The sequence below is a fragment of the Heteronotia binoei genome, chromosome 8, assembly GCF_032191835.1.
Source record: "Heteronotia binoei isolate CCM8104 ecotype False Entrance Well chromosome 8, APGP_CSIRO_Hbin_v1, whole genome shotgun sequence".
Taxonomy (NCBI): Eukaryota; Metazoa; Chordata; class Lepidosauria; order Squamata; family Gekkonidae; genus Heteronotia; species Heteronotia binoei.
The window spans coordinates 27,409,791-27,435,795 of NC_083230.1; the positions used below are offsets into that span (position 1 = coordinate 27,409,791).

The following is a 26,005-nucleotide window of genomic DNA, read 5'->3' on the forward strand; positions in this document are numbered from 1 at the left end:
AACCAAGAAGGAATCCATGAGACTTGGAATGCCATACAGTATTAACATGTCTTGAAAGTAAGTCACAACCAAAATTTGGAATTCTTTTATTGTCTAAACATTAGGATTAACCTTTCCCATTAACAAAAACCTGCTGAAGTGATGGATACATCCACAAGTGATGGATTCCAGTCTCTGCCACGTCTAGTTCTCTGTAAACATCAGTGCTTAAAAATCTGTCAGTTTCTCTTTTTTCATTCATTTTCATTAGGTATTGAGTGATACATTGAAATGTCTCCATTCAGTAAATAATCAAAGTCTACTGTCAATATTTGTACAAGCTAATGGAGCAGCTGCTGCACTGTTAATTCTGTACTTGCACTGTGACAGATTCCTTTATAAACAGTCATGCCAAAGTACAGGTGCTTACATGTTCCAAGTGACTAGCAGTGCAGTCCTAAGCAGAGTTACACCCTTCTAAGCACTTTGAAGTCATGGGGCTTAGAAGGGCTTAATTCTGCTGAGGATGCACTGTGTGAAACTAATGTTTTAATGGGAATACAATTTTTCCTGTTCTTCCTCTGGCAGAGGAAAACACATGAGAAATTATACTTGTAAGAGAAGGAACAGTGTTATGAAGACAAAACTTGTACCTAAGTAGGGTTGCCAAGTTCAATTCAAGAAATATCTGGGGACTTTGGGGGTGGAGCCAGGAGACATTGGGGGCAGGGCCAGGAGCAAGGGTATGACAAGCATAATTGAACTCCAAGGGAGTTCTGGCCATCACATTTAAAGGGACAGCACACCTTTTTAAATGCCTTCCTTCCATAGAAAATAATAAAGGATAGGGGCACCTTCTTTTGGGGCTCATAGAATTGGATCCCCTGGTCCAATTGTTTTGAAACTTGGGAGTATTTTTGGGGGAGGCAGTAGATGCTCTACTGAAAATTTGGTGCCTCTACCTCAAAAAACAGCCCCCCCCACAGAGCCCCCGATACCTCCGGATCAATTTCCCATTATACCCTATGAGAATCGATCTCCACATAGGGAATAATGAAGTACTCAGCAGACATTTCCTCCCCACCCCCCATTTCTGGCAACTCTGAAGTGAGGGATTTGCATCTTTACTCATGAGTTGCTGCCAACTTCTTCAAAGTAACACAGACACACCATCCCAAGAGGAAACCTTTCCGATCAGAGACTGAAGCCTCCGGAGGTGGAAAGTCACACGGTGGCTGTGGGGGCGGGGCTTCTCCTCACCGGCCAGCTGACTGGGGGCAGGAAGGAGCCTAGGAAAGCGGAAGAACCCCCACTGGGACCTGGGGATTGGCAAGCCTATACCTAAGTTTGTGCTTAGACCAGGTGCACAACTGTTACTGGCCTTGTGACCAGCCCTCAGTTGTGATTAGAGTTACCATCCTCAGCATGGAGCCTGGAGTTCTCTTGGAGTGGCAACTGATCTTCAGACTACAAAGATGAGTTTCTTTTGAGGAAACGGTGGCTTTGGGGTGCCAGTATCCAGGGGTGGAATTCTAGCAGGAGCTCCTTTGCATATTAGGCTGCACCCCCCTGATGTAGCCAATCCTCCAAGAGCTTACGAAAAAGAGCCTTGTAAGCCCTTGGAGGATTGGCTACATCAGGAATGTGTGGCCTAATAGGCAAAGGAGCTCCTGCTAGAACTCCACCCCTGCCAGTATCACATTCCCATTGAGCCTGCTGACTCTCCCTTGGCAGCACTTCCAAGTCTACAAGAATTCACTAAGCCAGTTTTTACAACCTTACTAGTCCGGGTTAAAGATGGATGGAAGGGGAGTCATTCCGGGATGGTAAGGAAGCATGACTTTCTGGAAGAAGTGTCCAGTGGTACCCCATCCATGGAATCAACAGGCAATACCTGTTGCCACTCATTTGTTTTATTCAGGAGTATGGAAGGGATCAAGAACACTGTTAATGCTCTGTCTCATAATCCAGAGGTCTCTGGAAGTCATCTTTTCATCATATACCAGGAAGAAACAAGACAATGACTTCCAGCTTGCTTATTATTCCTTGGCAAACAGTGCATGTCTGCAACTGGAAGCCTGTGATTAGGGATGTTTGTGTGTCTTTTTCCATTTTCTTTTTATACTCTGTTGCTGTGAGACTTTGCATTTCATGCATTTTTGTTTCTGGTGCATGACTTAGTTGCTTCTTTTATTTATTCACTATATTTATATCCCACTGTTTATTTAGGATATTTCTATAGCATCTCATTAGAGTCCTACTTGAGGGGGTTTACAGTTAAAATTCTTTCTCCTCAATGGGGACTCAAATCAGTTCACATCATTCTCCTCTCCTCCATTTTACCCTCACAACAGCCCTGGGAAGCAGGATAGGCTGAGGGTGTGAGGCTTACACAAGGTCACTCAACAGGCTTCGATGGCAGTGTGGGGATTTGGATCTGGGGTCTCTCAGACACACAAACCACCGCACTGGCTACGTCATTTTCACACCAGTTTTACATGAGTGATGCAGAAACAGGTCCCAGTTTTAAAGGTAACATTTCTATCCAATTCTGTTACTGTTGTTTGGAAAAATGATAATTTGTGAGTGGGACGATCTGTATCAGAAAAAGGGCTTTTTAAACTGAAATTATGTGGTCGTGACTCACATTCCTACCTGCAAAAGACAAAGGGTGAAACTATACATTACATACACTTCCTTCATTTTGTTCAACAGAATTCAGCTGCAGCTAATGGTGTGGAGGCGGGGAGGGGTATTTCATTCTAATTCTTTCTCCTTGCGTTACTTTCCTGCCAAAAACTACACTTCCAAGCTGCTTTTATCCCTGCTGGGGAAAACTGATAGGGCACCTTCAGGAATTACATTATCTTCAACCAGTCATTAATAAAAAAGAATCACATGAAGAACACATAATGCAGAACTCCATCCTAACTCAGGAAGGGCAAGAGAAGTATTTTCCAAGACCAAATTTTCAGATTTGCATTTTTTTTTTCCTCCTCAGGTAGTTAACATCTCAAAGTGATAGTCTGAGGAACAGGAGAAAACATTCCCAGTTAGTACCCCAAAGCCTTATGACTAATACCAAGAACCCTGCCTTATACATTTCTCTTGTTGATGACTCAGTTGCTGCATTGGTTTCAGGATGTGGATGTTCATATTTATGAAAAAGCAAGGCTAAACGAGGCTTCAGCCACCGCCATTAGGAAGTTCCTGTTTTAATGAAGGAAATGGTATACTTCTAATATTGATACTTATTTTCTGTTATTTATCTGTTTACAAGATTTATACCACACTTTTTTGCCCTCGTCAGGGGCCACCGAGGTAGCTAACGGATTAATTTAATTTATTTATTATTTAATTATTATTATTGGGATTTCTACCCCACACATCCTGCCAAGGTGGGCTCGGGGCGGGTTACAACATCAAATGTAATATGCAATAAAAACCAACATTCATAAAATTTCATTTTTAAGAGCATACATAATAATTAATTTAGAGCATACATAATAAAATCACATTTTAAAAACCGTTAAAGCAAAAAAAAAACCCCACTCATCATTAAAACATTAAAACCACAGCTAAAATTCACACATAAAACACCAATTAAAACAAAGGTCAGGAAGGATGAATCACTTAAGGAATGCCAAATAAAACAAAAAAGTCTTCACACAGTAATGGAAGATGGCAACAGACAGTTTTGGTGCCACTGCCAAAAAGGTCCTCTTCCAGGTTGCCAGCTTCTTAATCTCAGAAGGGCTTCAGAAGATGAGCACAAGTGTTTTTGGATCTTCACATCCTAGAGCAGAGCTGTCAATATCCCAGCCCACGGGCTACACTTGGCCCACCCAGGGCTTCAATCAGGCCCATGGCAATTTTCTCCCCCTTCCTCCCCCTCCTGTCCTCACACTCACAATGACATCCCAGCTCCTTCTGCTTTGTCTTTACTGGCTACTGGACTGCATCCAGAGACATTAATGGGAAATCAATTCCATGTTTTCCTTGCAGCTTTGTGCTGTAATGTATTTCAACAAAGTGGAGCTAAGGCAGTTTCACTTTTTGCAGCGTTTATGACCAGTTGAATCTTCTTGCAAATAACGGGTTGATTCTTTGAGCCAGCTTGTCTCTGCTGAATGAACTGATACCTAGTGAGTACTCTAACTTGGGAACCCACAGCTAAAGGGGGATATTACACTGGCGAGCCATTGCCAATCTGAGTAGATGGGGGTGGAGTGGTTGGAGAATCTTGCAATGCCCAGCTATTTCATGTTTTCCTAGGTTCAGAGCATTTTATATTTTTAATTTATATTTTTAGTTTCTGCTGTGATCCTTGTGCTTTTTCTTCATGTTTTATTTTAAAGATTGCATTGCCAAATCCCACTATTCCCCCACCTTCCCATTTTAAACAAAACATCACAAGAGTTTTAAGTATTTTAAGTTAAAATATCTTTAATTGTGTTTGTATCCTTTATAAAGTTTATATCTCTGCTGCCTGACATTGCATTTTGTGACATGCATGGCTCAGCCACACAATGTCCCATTTGTGTCAAATCCAGCCATCAAAACAAATGAGTACGACCAGGGCTTTTTTTGTAGCAGGAACTCTTTTGCATATTAGACCACACACCCCTGATATAACCAATCCTCCAAGAGCTTACAGGGCTCTTATTCCAGGACCTACTGTGGAATAAGGGTGGCCAGACTGCGGCTCAGAAGCCACATGTGGTTCTTTCACGCATATTGTGCGGCTCCTGGAGGTTGAGGAGGAACTTAATGCAGGCTTACTCTCAAGTAAGTGTGCATAGCATCAAGACCTCAGTTAGCCTTTGAGTGCAAAGCTCCCTCTTAGTTTCATAGCTCTTGCAGGAGCTGTATTTACTAACCTTGGTGTCAAGGAAATGAGAGATGCATAATGATGCAAATGGTGGCCAGTGATTTATACAGTACATGTGTGTTTCCTTCTCCCACTGGTGCCAAGAAAAAAATAATTCCCTAGCCTTTCCCTATACTGCTCTTATGAGGACTGATATTCACAACTCTTGTGTTTGTTTGTTTTTTTAAAGTCTCCTTCTAGCATATTATAATGTGCACACATATGTATTTTATCTTTCTGTGCAAATAAAGTTTTAAGAGTTTTAAGAAAGATATATGTGTAATATTTGTTCATCTCTTGCGGCTCTCAAACATCTGACTTTTATTCTATATATGGCTCTAATATTAAGCAAGTTTGGCCACCCCTGCTCTTCGAGGATTGGCTACATCAGGGGTGTGTGGCCTAATATGCAAAGGAGTTCCTGCTACAAAAAAAAAAAGCCCTATGACACCCCTGTCCTAGAGTCTTACAGGGAAACCCTCAATTCTCAGGAGCTGGTTTCCAGGCAGTATGGACTATTTCTTATCCAAACAGCTTACTTAATAGCCAGAGGGGCCATGATTCAAAGAAAAATGATTGCAAGTATCTCTTAGTATATATCATTCATCTTCTATTGCCATGGGCAATTTGCACACTCCTTTCCACACATCTAGTAGGCAACAATTTTAAAAAAAAAATTTCTAGTGGCATAACTCTGACTTATGTGGGCGTTGGCCTTAGTTTGTTTCCAAAGGACTTTTGCCCCCCCCCCTTAGGATTGTGCCCAACAAATAAAATAACGTGAAGCCTTGACATCTGTGTCACTCGTGTGGTCACATTCATATCTTGATCTGAAGTCTCTGTAACATACATGCAGTAGTGAATGATCTTTTGGGACCTTCTTACGCATTATATTTTTGATAGTGAAACGAAATGAATGAATAACAACAGTTCACAAATCCCAGCACATTTTTTTTTTCCTAGTAAATATTTGCAAGGCACATCAAAGGCTTGTTTGGGCTTTATTTTGGAACACTGGGAGACCAAACTTGCCTCCTGTGCTCCAAATTGCCTCTTTGGCAATCGCTATCTGTTCGGAAATCCCTGGTCCGCCATCCCACATGTTGTTACAGTCAGTTGTACTATATCTGTTCTGCTGTCTTGATTAGCTTCATTTGTATTTTGCTGTGAGAAGTATCATACTGCGCATAGCGGAGCAGGCGGAACTCTGGCTTGGCACAGTAAGGTCTTGAATGAGGAAAGTGCCTGGAGCTGTATGTTCCTTTGCAAGTTTGCTTCTTTTAATGAGACTTAGAATTCATTTTTTTCTTGAGATCTTTTGTTTTCTGGCATTTTTCTTGCTGAGATGTGGTAACAGAATAAACTTTTAAAAAAAAATCTGAAAAATTTCCATTGTCTCTTCTCTCCATGTTCTCAGATGTATGCAGATGAATAAAATACTGTAAGAAGGGCATTCTTTCAAAGTAAAATTGATCCTGCGGTCGCTGTTGCTTCATCCCTGAGCTTCTGCTTTCATCAGATCACATGATTCATTCCCCACCAGTTGCTGCGCAGGTACATTTTAACCCGCAGCCCCTTCCATGGGGCAATTCTCCCCACGCCTTCCCAATCTCCAAAAAACAAGAATGGGAAAGTGTGGGAAGAACTGGAGGGAGCCATGGGTCAGAATGTGCTCGTACAGCAACTGATGGAGAATCGATTGCTTGAGCCAACGATAGCAGAGGCCCCAGGGGTAGGTCAACAGCAACTGCGGAATCAGTAATACATTCTCTTTCATTCACACAATGACAGTGTAATCCTAAACAAAGTTACGGTCTTCTAGGCCCACTGATGTCAATTAACTTAGAAAAATGTAACTCTTCTTAGGATTGCACTGCTACTCTTACACCCACGCTCCCTCCCTTCTTATTAATAGTTACCCTTATGGAATGAAACACCCAGTGAAGTTTGACTGTCCACCAAAAAGACCTGATACTATGACTGAATCAGAAGACAGTGGGAATCTCTTCATATATGTAATGTAATATAATGTAAAATTTTATTTGTATCCCGCCCTCCCCCGCCGAAGCAGGCTCAGGGCGGCTAACAACATTTAAGGTGAACAACACAATAATAAAACAATAAATTCATATTAAATTCACATTAAAACCAATCAATAATTAAAACATTCCTAGATCTGATACTGGCGGTAAACATTATTAATCTGGCAGTAAACATTAATTTAGTCATTGGTGAACGCCTGTTTAAAGAGGACGGTCTTGCAGGCCCTGCGGAACTGATCTAAGTTCCGCAGGGCCCGCACCTCCTCTGGGAGCTGGTTCCAGAGTTGTGGGGCCGCAGCGGAAAAGGCCCGAGTGCGGGTGCTTTGAAGTTTAACTTCTTTTGGCCCAGGGATATTCAGTATGTTTTTTCCCACTGATCTCAGTGCTCTCTGGGGCTCATATGGGGCTCATAATCAGGTCTGGCACTGGGGTTTTTGATGCTCCAGGCAAGGCCCACCCTCAAGTGGGGGAGGGCCCCCATTGCCAGCCAAAATTGGGCCCCATTTGCACAGAGGGCATACTCCCCCCTCCACTTGACCTTCCTGCAGTGCAGGAAAGCCAAGCGGGGCCAAGTGGCTCCATTTGCACAGCGGGCTCCTCTTAAGGAGCCCCCCATGCAACCCCCCCGTTTGACCTTCCCGTGGTGTGGGAAAGCTGAGCAGGGCCAAATGCCCCCCACTCGACCTTTCCACAGCGTGAGAAAGCCAAGCAGGGCCAGTTCGCCCCGGTTGCACAGCGGGCTCCTTTTGAGAAGTCTTCTGCACAAACACCCTGTCTCTTGACCTTTCCGTGGCATGATAAAGTCTCGACTGGGGGAAGGAGGCGCAGGGCCTCTGCCTTGCTCTCAGGCTGCCTCTCCTGTAAGGAAAGGCAGACTGGGAGTGAGGCCAAGCCGCCTCTTTTCTCCGTCTAAGTTTCAGGCGGGCAAAAGAGGCCACGAGCCAGCTGGCATGTGGGGAGGGGGTGCCTAGCTGTGACCTGTAGGTCATGCAGCGCCCCAAGCAGCTGCCTATGCAGCCTAATCCCACACGCCACCCCTGCTTATAATTGAGAGCTGATATAGGGAAGAACTCACTAGGACTGTGTTTTTGAACTGACATTTTTCAAATAGGTGGTGGAAAACAGTGCCTCTGAGTGTGTGCCAGGACACCGCTGGTTCAAATGACTCCTTTGGAATATGTATTTGTTTCATTTATGCCGCAGCTTCCTCCCCATTGGGGGCCCAAGTGGCTTACCTCATTCTCCTCTCTTCCGTTTTATCCGTACAACAATCTAGTAGGTTAGTCTGAAAGTGTGTGACTAGCCCAAGCTCACCCAGCAAGCTTCCATGGCAGAGTGGGAATTTGAACCGGGGTCTTCCCAGGAACTCTAACCACTACACTACACAATAATGGCTGTCATTATGCACTTCTGTACATAGATTTTATTGGGGCTGGATTAACACTTATCCAAACAACCCAGTCTCTCTTTGTGCACTGTACAGCCTTAAACAGAGTTTCTAAACAGAGTTCTAGGTCCACTCACTTCAATAGGCCAGTGTAGCACATTTTTGGATTGGTGAAATTTACTCCCTGATCTTGCAGAGTAGAACACTAGCTTTATTTATATGGAACTATCCCAATGTGAATGGTGTGCCAACTTTTGCATGAACTGTATTTATTTGTATTGCAAACATCATTAAAATTGCTATTTGTCTATGTTTTAGAAATCAAAAGAATAGCCTCTTTGAGATTGTTTCTTTATTAATTTTTTTTTATTCTGCTACATTTCTTGAAAACCAATTCATGTCCCTGAAGCAGTATTTCATAGATTTGTATTACATGTATGTAAAATAAAATATAATATTTCTTTTTATAATTTAATATTCTTAAAGTGATCAAAACCTTAATTTTATGGGGTTTTTTAAAGTTATTAGTACCTCAGACTTAGGATTTCCAAAGAGGGAGTGCTTTAGCATTTTAATTAATATGAAAACTTTTTAAAAAACAATAATAATTTGGAGGAGCAGTACTCATTTCTTTCAGAAATATAAGTAACATTCTCTTGTGTTCTTCAGTATTTTGGAAGTTTGCTTGTGATATTCTGTGTTGAACTGGCATGTGGCGTTTGGACCTATGAACAAGAAATCATGGTGAGTGAGATAAAAATACACACAAGTAAACAAGACCAAACATTTCTACTGATTTCCTTCTAACTTAAATTTCAATCCTAAACCTACCATGCATAACTGTAACTTGTTGCATTTTAGACTCCTGTTTTTCTTGGTGGGGTGGAAAAAAACCTTATGTTCCTTTCAGGTAAATAGGGTACTTAGAGAAGTCTGATTAATAATACGTATCACTTAGCATAAAGGAAGTGTGAAACTCAGCCAGATGCTCCCCCCACCCTCTTAAATGTCTCCTAAAACATTTAATGTAATGCACTTCTATTTGTTTGTGTGTAGACTGTATTTTTTTAAAGTTAAAAAAGAAAAGCTTTGTTTTGTATTCTCAGATATGAGTACCGTTATCAGGGATGGAAGCACAATCTGCATGCTCAGATGTGCTCTTTTATTACTTTGCACATTCTCTGAGCTGCACTTTAGCAATGGAAACAGGATGTCGGGTTAGGGTTGCCAGGTCCCTTTGCCATTGTGGTAGGGAGAATTGGGGGCATTCTGAGGGAAGGAGATGTTGTGGGTGGCATCCCTGACACACAATGACGTCACCCAGAAGTGACATCATCACGTTGGTGACATCGCACATGATGTGCTGGTGTTTGGGCAAAACTCTATGCTTTTTTGCCTTCAAAACCATAGAATTCACCCCAAAACCACTTGATGTCCCCAGCACGATGACACCACCCAGAAGTGACGTTTGGGGGTGGGGTTTCCCAGCCAGCCAACTGGGTTGTGGTAGATCAAAGCCCCCCAAAATGGAGGAACCCCTTCTGGGATCTGGGGCCTGACAACCCTATGCAGGACTGTGCACTAGCTCAGGTTCATTCTTGGCTAGCTGTCCTTGACTTAACAGCTGGTGGCTGCATCTTTTTGTCAGCTGTTGTATGTGAGTGGTTCTAAGCCAGGGGTGTTGAACATGCAGTTTGAGGGCCGAATCAGGCCCCCAGAGGGCTCATATCAGGCCCCTGAACAACTGGCTGTCATCTGCTTTCTTCTCCCTATATCTTGCTTCCTTCTGCATCACAGCTTGCTTTGTCAGGCTCTCTCAATTGCACAGCAGAGCTACTGAGCCAAGCCTTTCTTCCTTCTATTGGCTGAGGCTCCCCCCCCCAGTCCCCTGGGGAAGGAAGGAAAGAGCTAGAGCTTCCTTTGCCCAATTACCTGGATCCCGTGGAAGAAATATAAAGAAAGCATCTTTAACACCAATGAGTGCTAACATTTAAAGCATGTTTTATGTTTTTTAATAAATATATTTGTGCTTGTCTGTGTTCTTTATAAAATTTATATCTCTCCTACCTAATCTTAAATAGGTACACACATGGCTCAGCCCAACCTGACATGTCCTGACCCAACAAGGTCTCATTTATGTCAGATCTGGCCCTCATAACAAATAAGTTCAACATTCCTGTTCTAAGCAGTGTTTCTGGAAAAGCAGTTGTTTCTAAAATGTGTCTAATATGACTACATTCATTTTTTTTTAAAAAAAAAAAACCCTCTTTATTTTAAATCATTCATAATTTTCTTAATACAGGTCAACAAAAGGTAATTCCATTTCTTAGTCGCAGTAGCATTACGTTCTTAAAGGCTGAATATTTATGTCTTTATATTTTATTTATTTATATTTTCAATTTTTAACCTGCCCCTCCCCATGAGTTCAGAGTGGGTAACAACAATAAGCATTAAAACAATTAGCATTAAAACAGTCAGAACAACATTATAGAACAATTAATCTAGATTGAACAAAGTTTCCCATTAACACAACACTATACAGCGTAACACAACACAACACAACACATCACAGTGTCTTGAACCTTATAAAGGTCATTCAAAAGGATTAGAGCAGGTGTAGCCAAACTTGCTTAATGTAAGAGCCACATAGAATAAATGTCTGATGTTTGAGAGCTGCAAAACATGAACATCAGATGTTTGAGAGCAGGAAGGAAGGCAAATAGATGTGGGAGGGAAGGAGAGGTGGAAATAAAGCAACTTAAAAGTATTCTCCAAGCTGCTGGCTGGCTTGGCTTGGAGAAGTCATTCTCCAAGCTGGCTGATGGGAGTAGTGGGTGCTTCAACTCCCACACAATATGTTTGGAAGAGCCATATGTGGCTCCTGAGCTGCAGCTGGCCACCCCTGGATTAGAGGCCTATGTTTAGAGAAATGCTGCATGAAACTGGATGAATTTACTGACCAAACGAAAACATTACAAAATCATGTTCCACCAGAGGCCTTCCCTGAAAAATGGGATTTCTTTATGGTTTAGGCTGACAGGGTATCACCAAACTGCGCCTTCTGAGGGTTACAAAGTAGTGTTGTTTTATCCGTCGGTACTTATTGATGTGTAGTCACATAGTCCATGAATTAGGTTAGATTAGGTTTATTCGATTTATATCCCGCCCTCCCCGCCAAAGCAGGTTCAGGGCAGCTCAAATCCATAATAAAACAACAATAAAAAACATTAAGTTAAAACACTGTTAAAACAATTCAGGTGCTAATTCAGTTCAGTTCTGCTCTGTGATTTATTTATTTATTTATACTATTTTTAAAGGCTTAGTGTTTGGGAAGCGTCACGCATCATTCTAATGTATTTTCCCCAAAATGAAAGATGTATATAAACTATAAAATGTACAAATAATTTTTAAAATAGCTTGTGAATTCACCGGCTTTCTCATTTCTCATTCGCCGTCACGTGCCCCGGATAAAGATGACAGATATGTGTTTGACTTAAGCTAAGGTTTATTGAAACTTTAAAGCTGAACTGCGAAAACATTCACTGTAATTTTGATTTTTAGTGGGGACTAGGCGTCGGCATGAAACGAGCCATGAGTTGCGTTTTGTGCTCAAAATAGCGAATTTATGGTTCGTTTCAAACTGATTTGTTTTATCCCACCATGAACGAAATGGAAAACAAACCAGCTGCCTTCCTAGCCAGTTTGTTTGATTCGCTATTGGTTCATTTTTCTAGACAGCCTGGCGCTGATGCAATCAATTCCTAGGCATTGTTGGAAGTGGACTTCTGGGACCTCTAGAAACACACACAGCAGTTGTCCATAGTTTGATTAGCAGTTCTGACAGCCTATCATAGAGCTTCTATTCTGCTCCATGGGAGCAGATGACATTTATTGCCACACCCTTTGTCAGCTGCTTTCACTTTGCAAGCAGCTTCTGTGTGAGTTAGTCATGCAGTGTGCTTGTTGATTTGGCTGTTGCTGCATGGTAGAGTTTAGGTTCTCCAGCCCCACATTGTGGAACAATTTTAAACACCTTTCTCAGCTGGGAAGGTGTTGCCAATTGCTCTTCTGCAGTTTAAGGGACCTTAACCCAAGCAGAAACTGTCTTGTGTTTGGGTTTTTTGTTTGTTCATTTCCCCCAAACTTCTTTGTTATTGCTAGGATTGCCAAGTCCAATTCAAGAAATATCTGGGTGTGGAGCCAGGAGACTTTGGGGGTGTGGCCAGGAGACATTGGGGAGGGAGTCATGAGCAAGGTCGGAACAAGTACAATTGAACTCCAAAGGGAGTTCTGGCCATCACATTGAAAGGGACTGCACACCTTTTCAATGTCTTCCCTCCATTAGAAATAATGAAGGATAGGTGCACCTTCTTTGGGGGCTCAAAGAATCGCCCCCTCTGATCCAATCCTTTTGAAACTTGGAGGGTATTTTGAGGAAAGGCATCAGATGCTATACTGCAAATTTGGTGCCTTTACCTCAAACATCCCCCCCAGAGCCTCACATACCCATGGATCAATTTCCCATTATTCCCTATGGGAATCGTTCTCCATAGGGAATAATAGAGTGCTCAGTAGACATTTCCCTCCCCACCCTTTCTAAAGCGGGGGGAGGGTCTCCAAACCAGGAAATCCCCTGCCCCCTCCCTCTCTCTCTCTCTCTCTCTCACACACACACACACACACTTACTGAATCTGGTTCCTCTGCAACTTTACTTGCTCTGAAAACGGAAGCAAAACAAACGGGGGGTCTGTGCTCTGACGAAACTGCTGCTGACCTTTCCCCATGAAGCGCTTCCTGTTTCCTGCTCAATTTTAAAGGCACACATTTTAAAAACAGACCTGTTTGCAGATTTCTAAACCTGCCAGAGCTCTAGATGTACATGGTGACGGTGGGAGCGGGGCTTCCCCCCGTTGGCCAGCTGGCTGGGGGCAGGGGGAAGCCTGTAAAACCGGGCAGAACCCTCACTGGGACCTGGGGATTGGGAAGCCTAGATATTACTGGGGTTTGCTTATTCACAGAACCCACTTGTTTTGCCCTATTGGTTTCAGGGACCTCCCCTTTATTTCTTGCCTTACTTCTACAATTTTATTTCGAATCGTAAATTGTTGTTTCGATGGGCTTTGATTTCTTTTAATCACAGAGAACAAACCAACTTCCTTGTTCTTCTGTGGTTTTCAGGGACCTGAGCTACAGAAGTCCATGTGTGCTGCCTTCCTTTCTCCTCCTTTCTTCAAAATTTAGAAATGCTGCGGGGAGTTGTTATTCTGCTTGTGTGGCTGTTTTATTTTTTGGCTTTCAAAACTAACTTGCTGGGCCATTCTGGGAAGCATTTTTTTTGACTGGGCAGCATTACCCTTATTTATATTAAATCATAAACTTTTGTTTTAATGTTTGATTTCTATCAGTTTACCAAAACCAACTGTGCTGGAGGCACCTACTTTGGGGGGCTTTTACTCACCCCCCTGAAATCCAGCTTTAATGAAACTTGGAAAGCAGGTAAAAGAAAGTCCATTAAAGAGTTACTGTCTCTAGCAAAATGCCCCCCCCCCAAACTAATGAACCACCTGGGGCACCTGCTTTGGGTGGCTGTAACTTGGCCCCCTGAAATCCAGTTCTCACCAAACTTGGAGATCAGGTAGAGGACAGTCTGCTGAAGAGTTTGCAGCCAGTTTGGCATCTCTAGTCCACTCAGGAGCTGTTCTACATCTTCCCAAACAAAAAACCCAACAAACCACAGATCAGTTCAGGAAATTGGAAAAAACCCCACACCAGTCAACCTGAACCAACGAATTGGGTGACCAAATGAACCACAAACTGAAGTGAACTACCATTTTCCTGGTTCGTGCCCATCTCTAGTTGGGACCCTTGAATAGTTTCCCAACAGGCTTTCTAAAATTTGAGCAAATGCACCGTGCCTTGAAACACGGCTTGGTATCATCACCATGAGTTGCTTTTCCTTGCTGGTATATCAAACCTGTGATAAGAGATATGTTTCATTGACACTGTTTCCATGTGATGATGATGGTGTGAGTTCAAGTGATGATTCCCTCACCACACACTTGGATTGTTTAGGCTGCAGTGTTATGATTGGTCACCTCTTCCCTCAGGTTCCTTGCCAATCTAAACAATTAAAATACCTAGGGCGCAATCAGACAAGAGTTTTGATCTGCCATAGCCACCCCCACTCCTAGATTTAATGTGTACAATCACACACATCTGCCCCTCACAACCCACCCATTCTTTTTTCCTTTAAATTTAATTGTCAATACTAAAAATTACAACATACTGTGTGTGTTGTGTGTGTGTGTGTATATATATAAAATATATATATAAAATAACAGCGTAAGTCTAGCATGCAGTACATTACAATACAGTACATCATTTACCTAATCTCAAAACACAGAAAATAGACTATCTTAAGAAAAGACCAAAACATTACAGATAAGTCTTTTCAGGGCTTTTTTTGAGCCAGAATGCACCGAAACACCATTCCGGCTGGCATGGGCAGCATTCTGGCTGCTCCCAGAGAGGTTCAGGGGGCTCAGCCACGCTTGCACAGCAGTCTCCCGACATTGCACTGGCCTGCGGGGGCCAGGAGGCCCAGCCGCGCTTGCATGGCAGTCTCCCGCCATCATGCTGGCCAGCGGGATTCAGGAGGGGTTCAGGAGGCCAAGCTGTGCTGAGTTCAGGTGAGTTGCTCCCATCCCCTTTCTTCCCCCTCTTCCTTCCTTCCAACTCTCTCCCCCTCCCTCCTTCCCATTCATTCTTTCCTTCTGTCAGGCTTTCTTTTCTCTGCCTATTTGCTTTATTTTGCACTCTCCCATTCTTTCTTTCTGTCAGTCTTTCTGTCAATATTTCTTTTTCCCTGTTTGCCTTATTTCCCACTCCTTCCTTCCTTCCTTCCTTCCTTCCTTCCTTCCTTCCTTCCTTCCTTCCTTCCTTCCTTCCTTCCTTCCTTCCTTCCTTCCTTCCTTCCTTCCTCCCTCCCTCCCTCCCTCCCTCCCTCCCTCCCTCCCTTCCTTCCTTCCTTCCTTCCTTCCTTCCTTCCTTCCTTCCTTCCTTCCTTCCTTCCTTCCTTCCTTCCTTCCTTCCTTCCTTCCTTCCTTCCTTCCTTCCTTCCTTCCTTCCTGTAGTGTTTTGGAATTTGATTTTTTGTTCTGGGATGGCTATGTATTTATGGCTATATATATATAGCTATATGTTTCTGGACTTTTTCCAATGCTAGAATATCTTTTTTGAGGTGTGGTGACCAGAATTGTATTGTGTACAACCACACCTCAAAAAAGATATTATAGCACTTTTGGTGATGTCAGAGGTGTGGCCTAGTATGCAAATGATGGTGATGTCAGAGATCTGGTCTAGTATGCAAATGATGGTGATGCCAGAGATGTGGCCTCGCATACTAATGAGTTCCTGCTGGGCTTTTTCTACAAAAAAAGCCCCGAATCTACTTATCAATTAACAATTCCATCATTTGAATTGCTCTATTCCATGAGTGGGCTAAACTGTATCTTTATTTTTTTGGTAAGCAGTCACCTTCATCAAAGTATATGTTTCCTTTACTTTAAGTAACCAATCCTAAAGATTAGGAGCTTTAGACTGTTTCCAATGCCTAGCAAAAATTAATCTAGCAATGGTAATTATATGTAAAGCAATTAGTTCTTGATCTCTAGAAAAATCTGGAAGATAATTCAGCAATACTGACTCTGGTTTATAAGGAATTTATTTTCCTGACCCACCTGATGTAATTTCTATCACTTGTTTCCAAAAGTTGGAGGCATGTGTAAATCGCCACCACGTATTTAAAAAGTCAGCTTTCTCTTCTTTGCAGAACCAACATTTATCAGTATCAAATTTATAAATCTTTGTCAGCTTCATGGGGGATGTCATTTTGGAATCATTTTTAACAGATTTCTCTGAAGGAAAATTCATGCCATGAGTAAAAACAAATTTTCAAGCATCGTCACCCATAATTTTACCTATATTTTTCTGCCATCTACAATGGAAATTAAATTCAGGGTTAAGGAGTATTTTCACTAAACCAGAGTATAATCTTGATACAAACCCTTTATTAGCAGACAAGTAAATCCTCAAATCCCAGCATTTCAGAATTCACATACCTTCAAATTAGAACCTTCCTCCATAAGGTGATATAGAAAAATGTCCTTGGAGCCCGCCCTTTCTTACCTTGTCATAGGATGGGCTGGGAATGGGCTAAATAGCTACTGGGAACTTCCCAGTAGCAAACCCCTTGCCACAGTTTCCTGGTGTGTTTCCAGCTATCTGAAAGGCCAGGGTGCTCCATGCACATGCTACGCACCCGCAGGAGTGGTGTGAATGCTCCTCGAAGCGCATGTGCAACCCATGCATGTGATGGGCACAGTACGATTGCCGCTCTGCATCTCTTTCTGAAGCGGCCTTTTTAAAGCTGAGAGACTGCAGCAGCAAATTCCCAGTCTGATTCCACTCCTAGTCTGTACTAATCCTGCCTGCTTTAGCTAGAGCCTTATCAGCAAAAGCCACTCTTTTTTAAAAGCTTCCATTTTATTTAAAGCACATATCTGTTTAAAGTACAAATATTTGGAAGAGCCTTTGCAGCTCTTTCCTCTCAAGCTAGAGGTGTAAATGTTATGTGGAGAAATAGTTTAATCACTGAGGAGAAAACAAGCTGGCATGTTATTCCACTAGCTGTTAAAGTCTCCCGTCTTATTTTCCATTTGGTACATATTTACGAAGAGAGTGACAATTCTTTTTCCACAGAGCTACCAAGACGTACCCAAGATACTGGCCTTTTCAACAGTAGCAGGTGTATTAGAAATTACCTTGCTATGTTGTTAGCTGTTGTTTTTAAAAAAGGTTCATTTGGTGTTTGCACAGCACTGGGACCAAATAAAATTCTGGCAGATCTTCAGACTTGAAATTGCATGCTAACAGTTTTCATCAGAATTCATTCCACTGCTGTACAGATTCCAGTGAGAAGCTACTATTCCAAATAGAACTGTGATTCTATCACTTTGATGAAATGTCAGAATAAAAATGGAATTATAACTATATGTGCTTCATTCACCCTGTGAGCATGGTTGCCTTCCTTTGGGATTCTGATGAGAAAGAGCTTTGTTGAGTTTTATAATTAAGCCATTTGCCAAGAGTTTCATGCAGGATGCATTGAAAGGGAAATCTTCCACTTGCACAGGCCCTGTTGCCCTACTTTCAGGCAGGGCCCACTGGTGTGATCACCAGCAACGAGATGCCCTTTCTCTTTTGCCAGTTTTTTCTTTGTCCCTGTGTTGCTCTGTCAGCAGCTGATAATGCCTAGAACTCAAATAAGCTTGTGTGTGTTTTGGATTCAATGTATCTTGAAACATAAGAATAGGAAGTGTTGCTTTCAGTTGCTTGCACAATGCTAGAAAAAAGATTTTATGTTTTATTCGTCATTATGGTGATACCTTGGCCTCCCTGTAAGGAGTTCAAGGTCCCATTTTGTTGTCTCAATAATCCTATGAAGTAAGATCTATAAAATTGTTATTATTAATAATGTGTAGACCGGGAAAAAAATCAGTTTTACTTTTGTTCCCACTGTTTTTGATATGTTTCAGATCCCCCCCCCCATGAACAAATTAGTTTCTATTGCTTTTGTCTGTGCTGATTATTTTATGAAAAAATTTCTGAACCAGCTATTTTTAAAATATATATTTTTATTAGCTGCATTTGCAAAATGCAGCAGTTGTCTTTTGTTTTATTAGGTTTTTCTTCCAGTAAGTTTTTTTTCATCTTGCATTTTTAAAAGCTTTGTTTTAAATGTGTTTGTGATGGGTAGGATTCTTAAGGTTCCAGTCCTGTTAACACGTTCTTGGGAGTAAGCCCCACTTAATAAAATGGGACTTACCGTACTTCTGCGTAGACCTGATTAGGCATACTCTCCATGCGTTTTATTAATGGAAGAACACCTCAATATATGTGGGGGTTTTCATTCCTTCTGCTATGATAGACGCCCCCCCCCCCCCCAGCTGCATTTCAGGGAGCACAGCACACTGTAGTGAGATACAGGTGATGAGGAAGATCTGCTGTGCTCAGCGATTGTAGGCTCTAACCCCCTGAAATCTTCTTTCTAAAAATACAAACTTTTAAAATATGAGTGCAGTATTAAGTTGTTTTTCTTCTCTTTTAAAACAGTCAAAATTTGTTCAGTTTTTTTGTTTGCAAAGGAAAGTTCAGGACCGATATGATGCTTCATGAGGTATCTCCATAAATTCTATTTTATTATTTCCTCCGATATTCTTCCTTCTCTTCAATAAGCAGTCACTGTTTCAGCTCGCTTTTCTATAACAAACGTAGTCTGTGCTGCAATCCTTTCTCTGTTCTGTTCTGTCTGTTCATGTGCATAAATGTTCATGGGTGTCCTCTGTTTTGGTGTTTTCTACCTTTCTCATAGTTGTGCAGTATGTAGCACTGCTGTCTTAATTCCCTGAGTTACCCTCAGTCAGAAGTTTCTATATTATTTCCTTTTGATAGCATAGTTACTTTAGTAATATTTATCATTATCTTCTCCTTTCAGATTTCTTTCTGTAGACATTTGTGCCACTCTGCTTTAAATAGTTATTAATACCTGGTGACTTAATTTGAATTGAACACAGTTATTTCCACCATTGTCACAGACATTGTTCCTTTCGCTGGGGGAAGGGGAGAGCTGAAAGCTATTTGGTTTACTTGTAGTCTGCTTGTGAATGTTCTTTACTTTTTAAATGTTATGTTTAGATAATATCTCCTTCTCTTGTCTCTTTACTTACTGAGTGAGCCTTTGAAAACAATTTCAAATAGTCAAACATCTGTTTTAAAATATTAATTTCTCCCCTCAGGTCTCATTTTTAATGTACATTTGTGTTTTTCATCCATATTAGTGCCTTATCGTTTTAAATGAAACCTGTTTCCCACTTTTGTACTTTTGCCTTATAATTTACCACCTTTTGAGGGTATATGAAAACGCTTCTGTGGTTTTGTATCTGTCAGCTTCCTTTATTCTTCAGACAGGACCGGTCTGCCCACTAGGCAAACTAGGCATTTGCCTAGGATGCCAGCAGGGCGGGGGCACCAAATTCGGCCCTCCCCATGCCCTAGACAAATTGCTAGTTTGTCTCTTCCTCCACCCACCCACCCCTTCCCCTCTTCCATAGTTTGCCTTTCCCACCTCCTTCCCATCGCTTCTCTTTGTCTGCCCGCCCCACCTCCTCCCTGTTGCTTATGTCTGATAAGCTTCATGTGGGGAAAAAGAGGATATAGCTATTTAAATAGAGTAAGCAGGTACATAAACTACTTCTGCTGAGTCCCATCAGTTTCAACTTAGTTTAAAGGTATGAAAATGACTGAAACAGTGCCAAAGGCTCCATTCATATGCATGTTTGTCAGAAAATTGTCATGTCACAGTTTAAGGTTAATTAACCCTGTCTTTGATTATTGTTGTGAGCAGGGCTTTTTTTGAGCAGGAATGCCCAGGAACGCAGTTCCAGCTGGCTTGGTGTCAGGGGGTGTGGCCTAATATGCAAATGAATTCCTGCTGGACTTTTCCTACAAAAAAGCCCTGTGTGAAACAATGGTGACATCAAGTGCGACTAATTTGCAAATGAGTTCCTGCTGTGCTTTTTCTGCAAAAAAAAAAAAAAAAAAGCCCTGGCTGTGAGTCTTTATAGAATGGTTGTCTTCTAATTTATGATCAGGATGGATGGGACATTTTATTTATTTATTTATTTGATTTGATTTATATCCCACCCTCCCCACCAAAGCAGTCTCAGGGTGGCTCACATTATAAAACCACAGCAAACAATTAAAATCCATACATATTATAAAATTACACATTCAGTAATTAAAACAGTCAGAATAAACATGACATTTAAAAAGTCTCTTTGATATGATATAATTTCAATGGCGACAGTATTTCTGCAATTTCCCTACGATACAAGGCTCAGCGTCGGTTGAAAGCCAACCGGAAGAGAGCGGTCTTACAGGCCTTGCGGAACCGGGCAAGGTCCCATAGGGCCCTCACTTCCTCTGGTAGTTGATTACACCAGTAGGGGGCTGCAATCAAGAAGGCCCTCTCTCTAGTGGTCTTTAATTTGGCCTCCTTTGGAGGGCCAATATACAGGGAAAGTTCACAGGGGCTTTGCTGCCCTGCAGGGCCATTTGTGTACAGTTCTAAACCTTTCAGCAGCAATAATGATCTGTGTCAACTCGCTGCTACTCCAAAGTATGCCTTGTATGTTTGATTTTCTTCCATATCTATCTATATCTATAACTGCGAAACCAAAGATAGTTTTTAACTGACTAGAAGCAGAAGTTGGGACTACAAGTTATTAGAAGCAACAGGGCCTACATCACCATACCGTGAGGGGGGGCAGCTGCCAAGGTCTTCTGGTGGGGCCCACTACTTCTATTTCCCCATCTGTTCACCTCCTCTACTGCCCATCTGCTTTTTGTACTCCCCCACTACTCTCGTCCGCACTACATTCAATGGCCAGTACAGTTATGGAACACTGGATGAACATTTGGGAGAACTGGCAAATGAGCAAGTGGGCAGGGGAAGGATGGATGGTATGACAGTCCCTGTCCACTTAGCCCGCTTAATGGCAAAATTTCCCCTCCATTTTTCTTTTGTATCCTTTCACTGACTGAACAGCCCTGGTAAAGTGTATTCTTCTATTTAAAATAGCTTTAGCAGTCCCATCCTGTCAGAAATACTTTGGCTATTTTCTCAGTCCAGGACCTGAGGGAAGGGCTAGGGTCTCCCTGTAACATAATGACAAAAAAATGGCACTTGAGATGCTTTTAAAATTCAAAAATAAGAGAAGGTTTATTTACGGGGAAAGGTCAGGGTTGAATATGCTGAGGTAAACTAACATAAACACAAACTCTTATTCTTATATATCAGGCTAGTAAGAGCTTCTTGAATTATTCGCAGTTACTATAGTCATTAGGGATTGTAGAATCTTTCGGGCTCAAGTGCCGTGTTCTACTGGAGAAAGTTTTTCTTCCAGACGTTTCCTTCTCAGCTGCGGAGAACATCCTCAGTGGCGTTGCAGCCGGAGCAGGCGTTCTGACCTTCTTGGCTGCTGTGCATTGAAGGTCACAGCAGCAGACTCCATGTTTGAGGCAGTGCAGCTTTCAGTCAGAGCTATAGCTTCCAGCATCACTGCTCGAGGGAACATCTAGCTTTGCAATTGGGTTGCGGATCCCTCCGCCAGATCCAAAGTGGTGGCAGTTCCCTTTAAAGGGGGTTTTCTCTTTGGGGAAGCCTTGGACAGATATCTCATCAAGGACAGGAACAAGAAAAAACTTCTGCCCTCTAATAGAAGAGACAATAGGTCAAGGTGGAGGTTCCAGCCCTTTCGGGACAACAGGAGGGATTCCAGACAATCATCTTTCAAACCTTACAGAACAAAGTGGCAGCCGAAGTCTAGAGAAGGCAGATCCTCCTTCTCAGGGAAACAAAGCCAAAACCCAAAGGGACTGAAGAAACCCAACTCAGCCTGACTGGGATGAGACGTCGGTTAAGGAGGGGATAGGCGGTCAGCTCCAGAAATTTTTCCACATCTGATACCAGACAGTTACAGACAGTTGGGCACTGGACCCGGTATCCAATGGCTACACGCGGGAGTTTCACACACTACCCTGGGACCATTTCCTAGAGATACCCAGGTCCCAGTCTGCCGAGAAGCTTCAGACTCTACTCCTAGCCATCGACCATCTTGTGCAGATAGCGGCCATAGAACCAGTTCCTCAGGCGAAAAGATTTGAGGGAGTCTACTTGGTCTTTTTCGTGGTACCCAAGAAAAATGGAGACGTGGGGGCGATACTGGATTTGAAATGGGTGAACAAAAGGGTAGTCACAAAGAGGTTCTGGATGGAGACCTTGTAGTCTATTCTAGCTGCAATCCAGCAGAGGGACTTCATTACCTCGATAGACCTCTGGGAGGCTTACCTCCACATTCCCATTGCACAGAAACACCACAGGTTCCTTCGCTTTGCCTATGATGGGCGACACTACCAATACAGGGCATTGCCTTTTGGACTCAAGTTCTCCCCCAGAGTGTTCACCAAAGTGCTGGTCACTCTAATGGCAGCCCTCTGGCTGCAGGGGGTGGCCTTATTTCCATACCTGGACGACAGCCTCATCAAAGCCCCCTCACTGGAGCAGACCAGAGAAGCCTTAGAGCAGACCATGAGGATCCTTGCTTTGCACGGATTTGTCATAAACACCCAGAAGAGCTCTCTTTAACCGTCCCAGTTCCTGACTCACCTAGGGGTCCAGATCAACTCCAGGGGGAACAGGGTCTTCCTGACACCGGAAAGACGGATGAAGATCCTCCAATTAATGGCCGCAGTCAAACAGGGACGGAAAGTAAGGCTGATGAGCCTGGCACAGTTGCTGGGCATGATGGTGTCGTGTTAGGATGTAGTTCAGTGGGCTTGTTTTCACACAAGGCCTCTGCAGAAGCTGTTACTTCCCTTTCAGAAACAAATAAGCCTCAAGAGTCCAATGCTAATTTCAATTCCTCCTGGCCTGCAACGGGCCCTTGAGTGGTGGCAAGCTCCCAACCGTTTTCTCTGGGTTCAGGAGATGAGGGAACCCCAAAGGGTTGTGATCACAACAGACACCAGCCTGTTCGGATGGGGAGCCCACACAGCAGGAGCAGTAGCCCGAGGGCAGTGGTTCACCAAGGAATCCAGAGAAAGCATAAATCTCCTGGAGCTGAGGGCTATAGGACTAGCCCTACGGGAGTTGACGAAACATGTGGAAGGTGCACACGTTCTCATCCAGACAGACAACATGACCGCAAAGGCCTATATAAACAGGCAAGGGGGCACAAGACACAGGAAGCTTCAGTCAGAAGTGGAGAATCTGTTTCATTGGGTGGAAGACCATCTCTTGTCCATCAAGGCCACCCACGTGGCCGGGAGGGACAACGTGGTCGCAGACTGGCTGAGCCGCCAAGCTCTGGACCAAGTGGAGTGGACTCTTCATCGCGAATCCTGTCATCAGATATGTCAGAGGTTCAGGACCCCAGCAGTGGACCTATTCGCCTCAGATAGCAATCATCAGGTGGTCCAGTATTTCTCCAGGTCCAGAAGCAGAGGGGCCATGGCAATAGGTGCCCTAAACTCACTTCTTTTTGCCTTCCCCCCATTCCAGATCCTCCCATGATTCCTGCAGAGATTCCAGGAACAGAAGGCTGAAGTGATCATGGTGGCTCCCTTTTGGCCCCGAAGGACCTGGTTTCAGGAACTCCACAGATTGGCAGTGGAGCCCCTCTGGCGGCTTCCACTGAGGCCAGACCTACTCTCACAGGGCAGCCTATATCACCTTTGACCGGAGCTTCTGAAGATCACTGTCTGGAGATTGAGCGGCAACAGTTGATTAGTATAGGCTACCCAACAGTGGTAGTGGATACTATGCTATCATCTAGAAACGTTCTACAGCTAGAGCCTTTAATCTCACATGGCAGGTGTTTCATACCTGGTGTGTGGAGAGGGGGGAGGATCCCTTGAAAGCCAGGGTTCCAGTTATTCTCGCCTTCCTGCAGGATGGGTTGGAGAAAGGACTTAGTACTAGCACCCTTCACAGGCAGGTGGCAGCCATTGCAGCCGTTAGGGGGTCAGGAAAGGGTAGGTCCCTAACAGCCCACCCTCACATCAGGCATTTCTTGAAAGGGGTGGCTCTGATTAATCCACCTCAGGTGCATCGGTTTCCCTCTTGGCAGTTAAACACGGTACTAGACGCTCTCTGTTGTAAGCCTTTTGACCCTATGGTGTCGTGCAGTCTTAAACTGCTCACTTTCAAGACGGTGTTCCTGGTGGGCATTACTTCGGCACACAGGGTATCTGAGCTTCAGGGTCTTTCAATTCACAAGGACCTGTGTGTGTTCCACCAAGACAAAGTGGTTCTACACATAGATCCAGCATTCATCCTTAAGGTGAACTCGAGGTTCCATAGGTCAGAGGATATTGTTCTTCCTTCCTTTTGCCTCACTCCGACGCATGAGAAGGAGAAACTATGGCAACTGCCTGGACATTTGTAGAGCCCTCAGTTTTTACCTGGATAGGATTAAGGAGGTTAGGCATTGCGACTCTCTATTTGTTTGCTTTCGGAACTCAGACTGGCATAACATTTCATCCGCCACTATTAGCGGGTGGATCAGGGGTTGCATTAGCGAAGCCTATAAGACATAGGGCCTGGATCCTCCCCAGGGGGTTATGGCCCATTCCCTTCGAGGGATGGCCATTTCAGCGGCCTTCAGATCCTTTCCCTTTTTGGAGGTAGTTTGCAAGGCGGCCACGTGGAAATCGGTCCACTCCTTTACCAAGCATTACAGGATCGATAAGGCGACCTTGACTGAGGCTGCATTTGGCAGGAAGGTCCTCCAGCAGGTGGTCTAGGGGCATAGCTGAGGGGCCCACCCTGGGACAAGGCTTTTTTACATCCCAAGTGTGAGGACAGGCCCACTCCTGGGACCACTGGAGAACGGAAGATTCTTTTCACTTACCATGAAGTCTTCCTTCTCTGTGGTCCTGGAGTGGTCCAATCCTACCCACCCAGTTGTGTCTAGGGGGGGTCTCAGCTTCCTCTGGTTCTGGTGCTGAAGGATCTTATTTCCCTTTATCTTATAGTGTCTACACCCCGTTCAGTCGAGGGGACGGGGGTCCTGGAACTGTGGTTGGCGGGGAATGTTTGGTGTTTTTCTTCCCCTTGTTGCATTTGAGTTACATTTAGGGAGGTGTGATGGCTTGCAGATGAACTGGAGACCAAGGGCCAAGCACCTCCCCTCCATGTCAAGTTTGTTCAGCCCTGCCTTCGGAGAGGAGGAGCTATGATCCCAAGAGTGAGGACTGGACCACTCCGGGACCACAGAGAAGGAAGACTTCACAGTAAGTGAAAAGAATCTTCCGTTCTTCCCAGTACCCAAACCCCTTCTCTTGGAACTCCAGAAATATTCTTGAGTTTTTAACTGATTTTTAAAATCACCACAAGCAGTTTCCAGTCACACTGGACCAGGGATCTCTAATCCTAAGAGAGATAACCTTCCCTGTTTGACTGAATAGGGATTCTTCTTCTCTCCCTAGATGATATATCCCCCTTCCTTTTAGCCTGAATAGGAGACTTCTTATTCTACACAAACCTCTTTGCCAGACTTTCCCCTAGTTTGCTTGTCTGTGTCTAAACTGCTCTCAGCTAATGTTGAATTAAGACTATATTTAGTCACTGATGAATTCTGAATTTGTCAGCACTAAATCCTTTTCTGTCAGGACTAGTCTAAGATGGGCTCAAGTACATGTATTGTCACAAGGCAGGAATCTGAATTACCTCCCTCAGCATCCAGCTCTCAGAAGACCTTTTCTGCCCAGCTGATGCCAATCAGTCAGATTGCCTGAAGTAACCTGTCACTCAAGGCTTTCAGGCTCTGGCTCTCTGGGCCTGAGAAGTAACCCTTCACAGTCCTGCAGTTTTATGTACAGCATTTTTAAGCCTCTTAAAAAGTGCTGTCCATTGTATATGGTTAAGCAACCAGGAAGAAGGTGAGGGCAAAGTGGGAAGCCAGCTTGGTGTAGTGGTTAAGTGCACGGACTCTTATCTGGGAAAACCAGGTTTGATTTCCCACTCCTCCACATGCAACTGCTGGAGTGACCTTGGATCAATCATAACTCTCTCAGAGCTGTTACTCTCAGTTCTGGGAGAGCTC

General features: G+C 43.4%; 1 protein-coding gene across 3 annotated transcripts in view; it reads left to right on the forward strand.

Moving 5' to 3' along the window:
- Positions 1–26,005, forward strand: part of TSPAN12 (tetraspanin 12) — a 103,075-nt gene that overhangs the window by 63,242 nt on the left and 13,828 nt on the right. For 2 of the 3 annotated variants that reach the window (XM_060244840.1, XM_060244842.1), the window contains one exon: positions 8,948–9,022. The exons of the other annotated variant lie outside the window; for it this stretch is intronic. In XM_060244840.1, the coding sequence (XP_060100823.1) occupies positions 8,948–9,022 (75 nt within the window). The remainder of the gene's footprint in view (positions 1–8,947; positions 9,023–26,005) is intronic. 3 annotated transcript variants of the gene reach the window in all.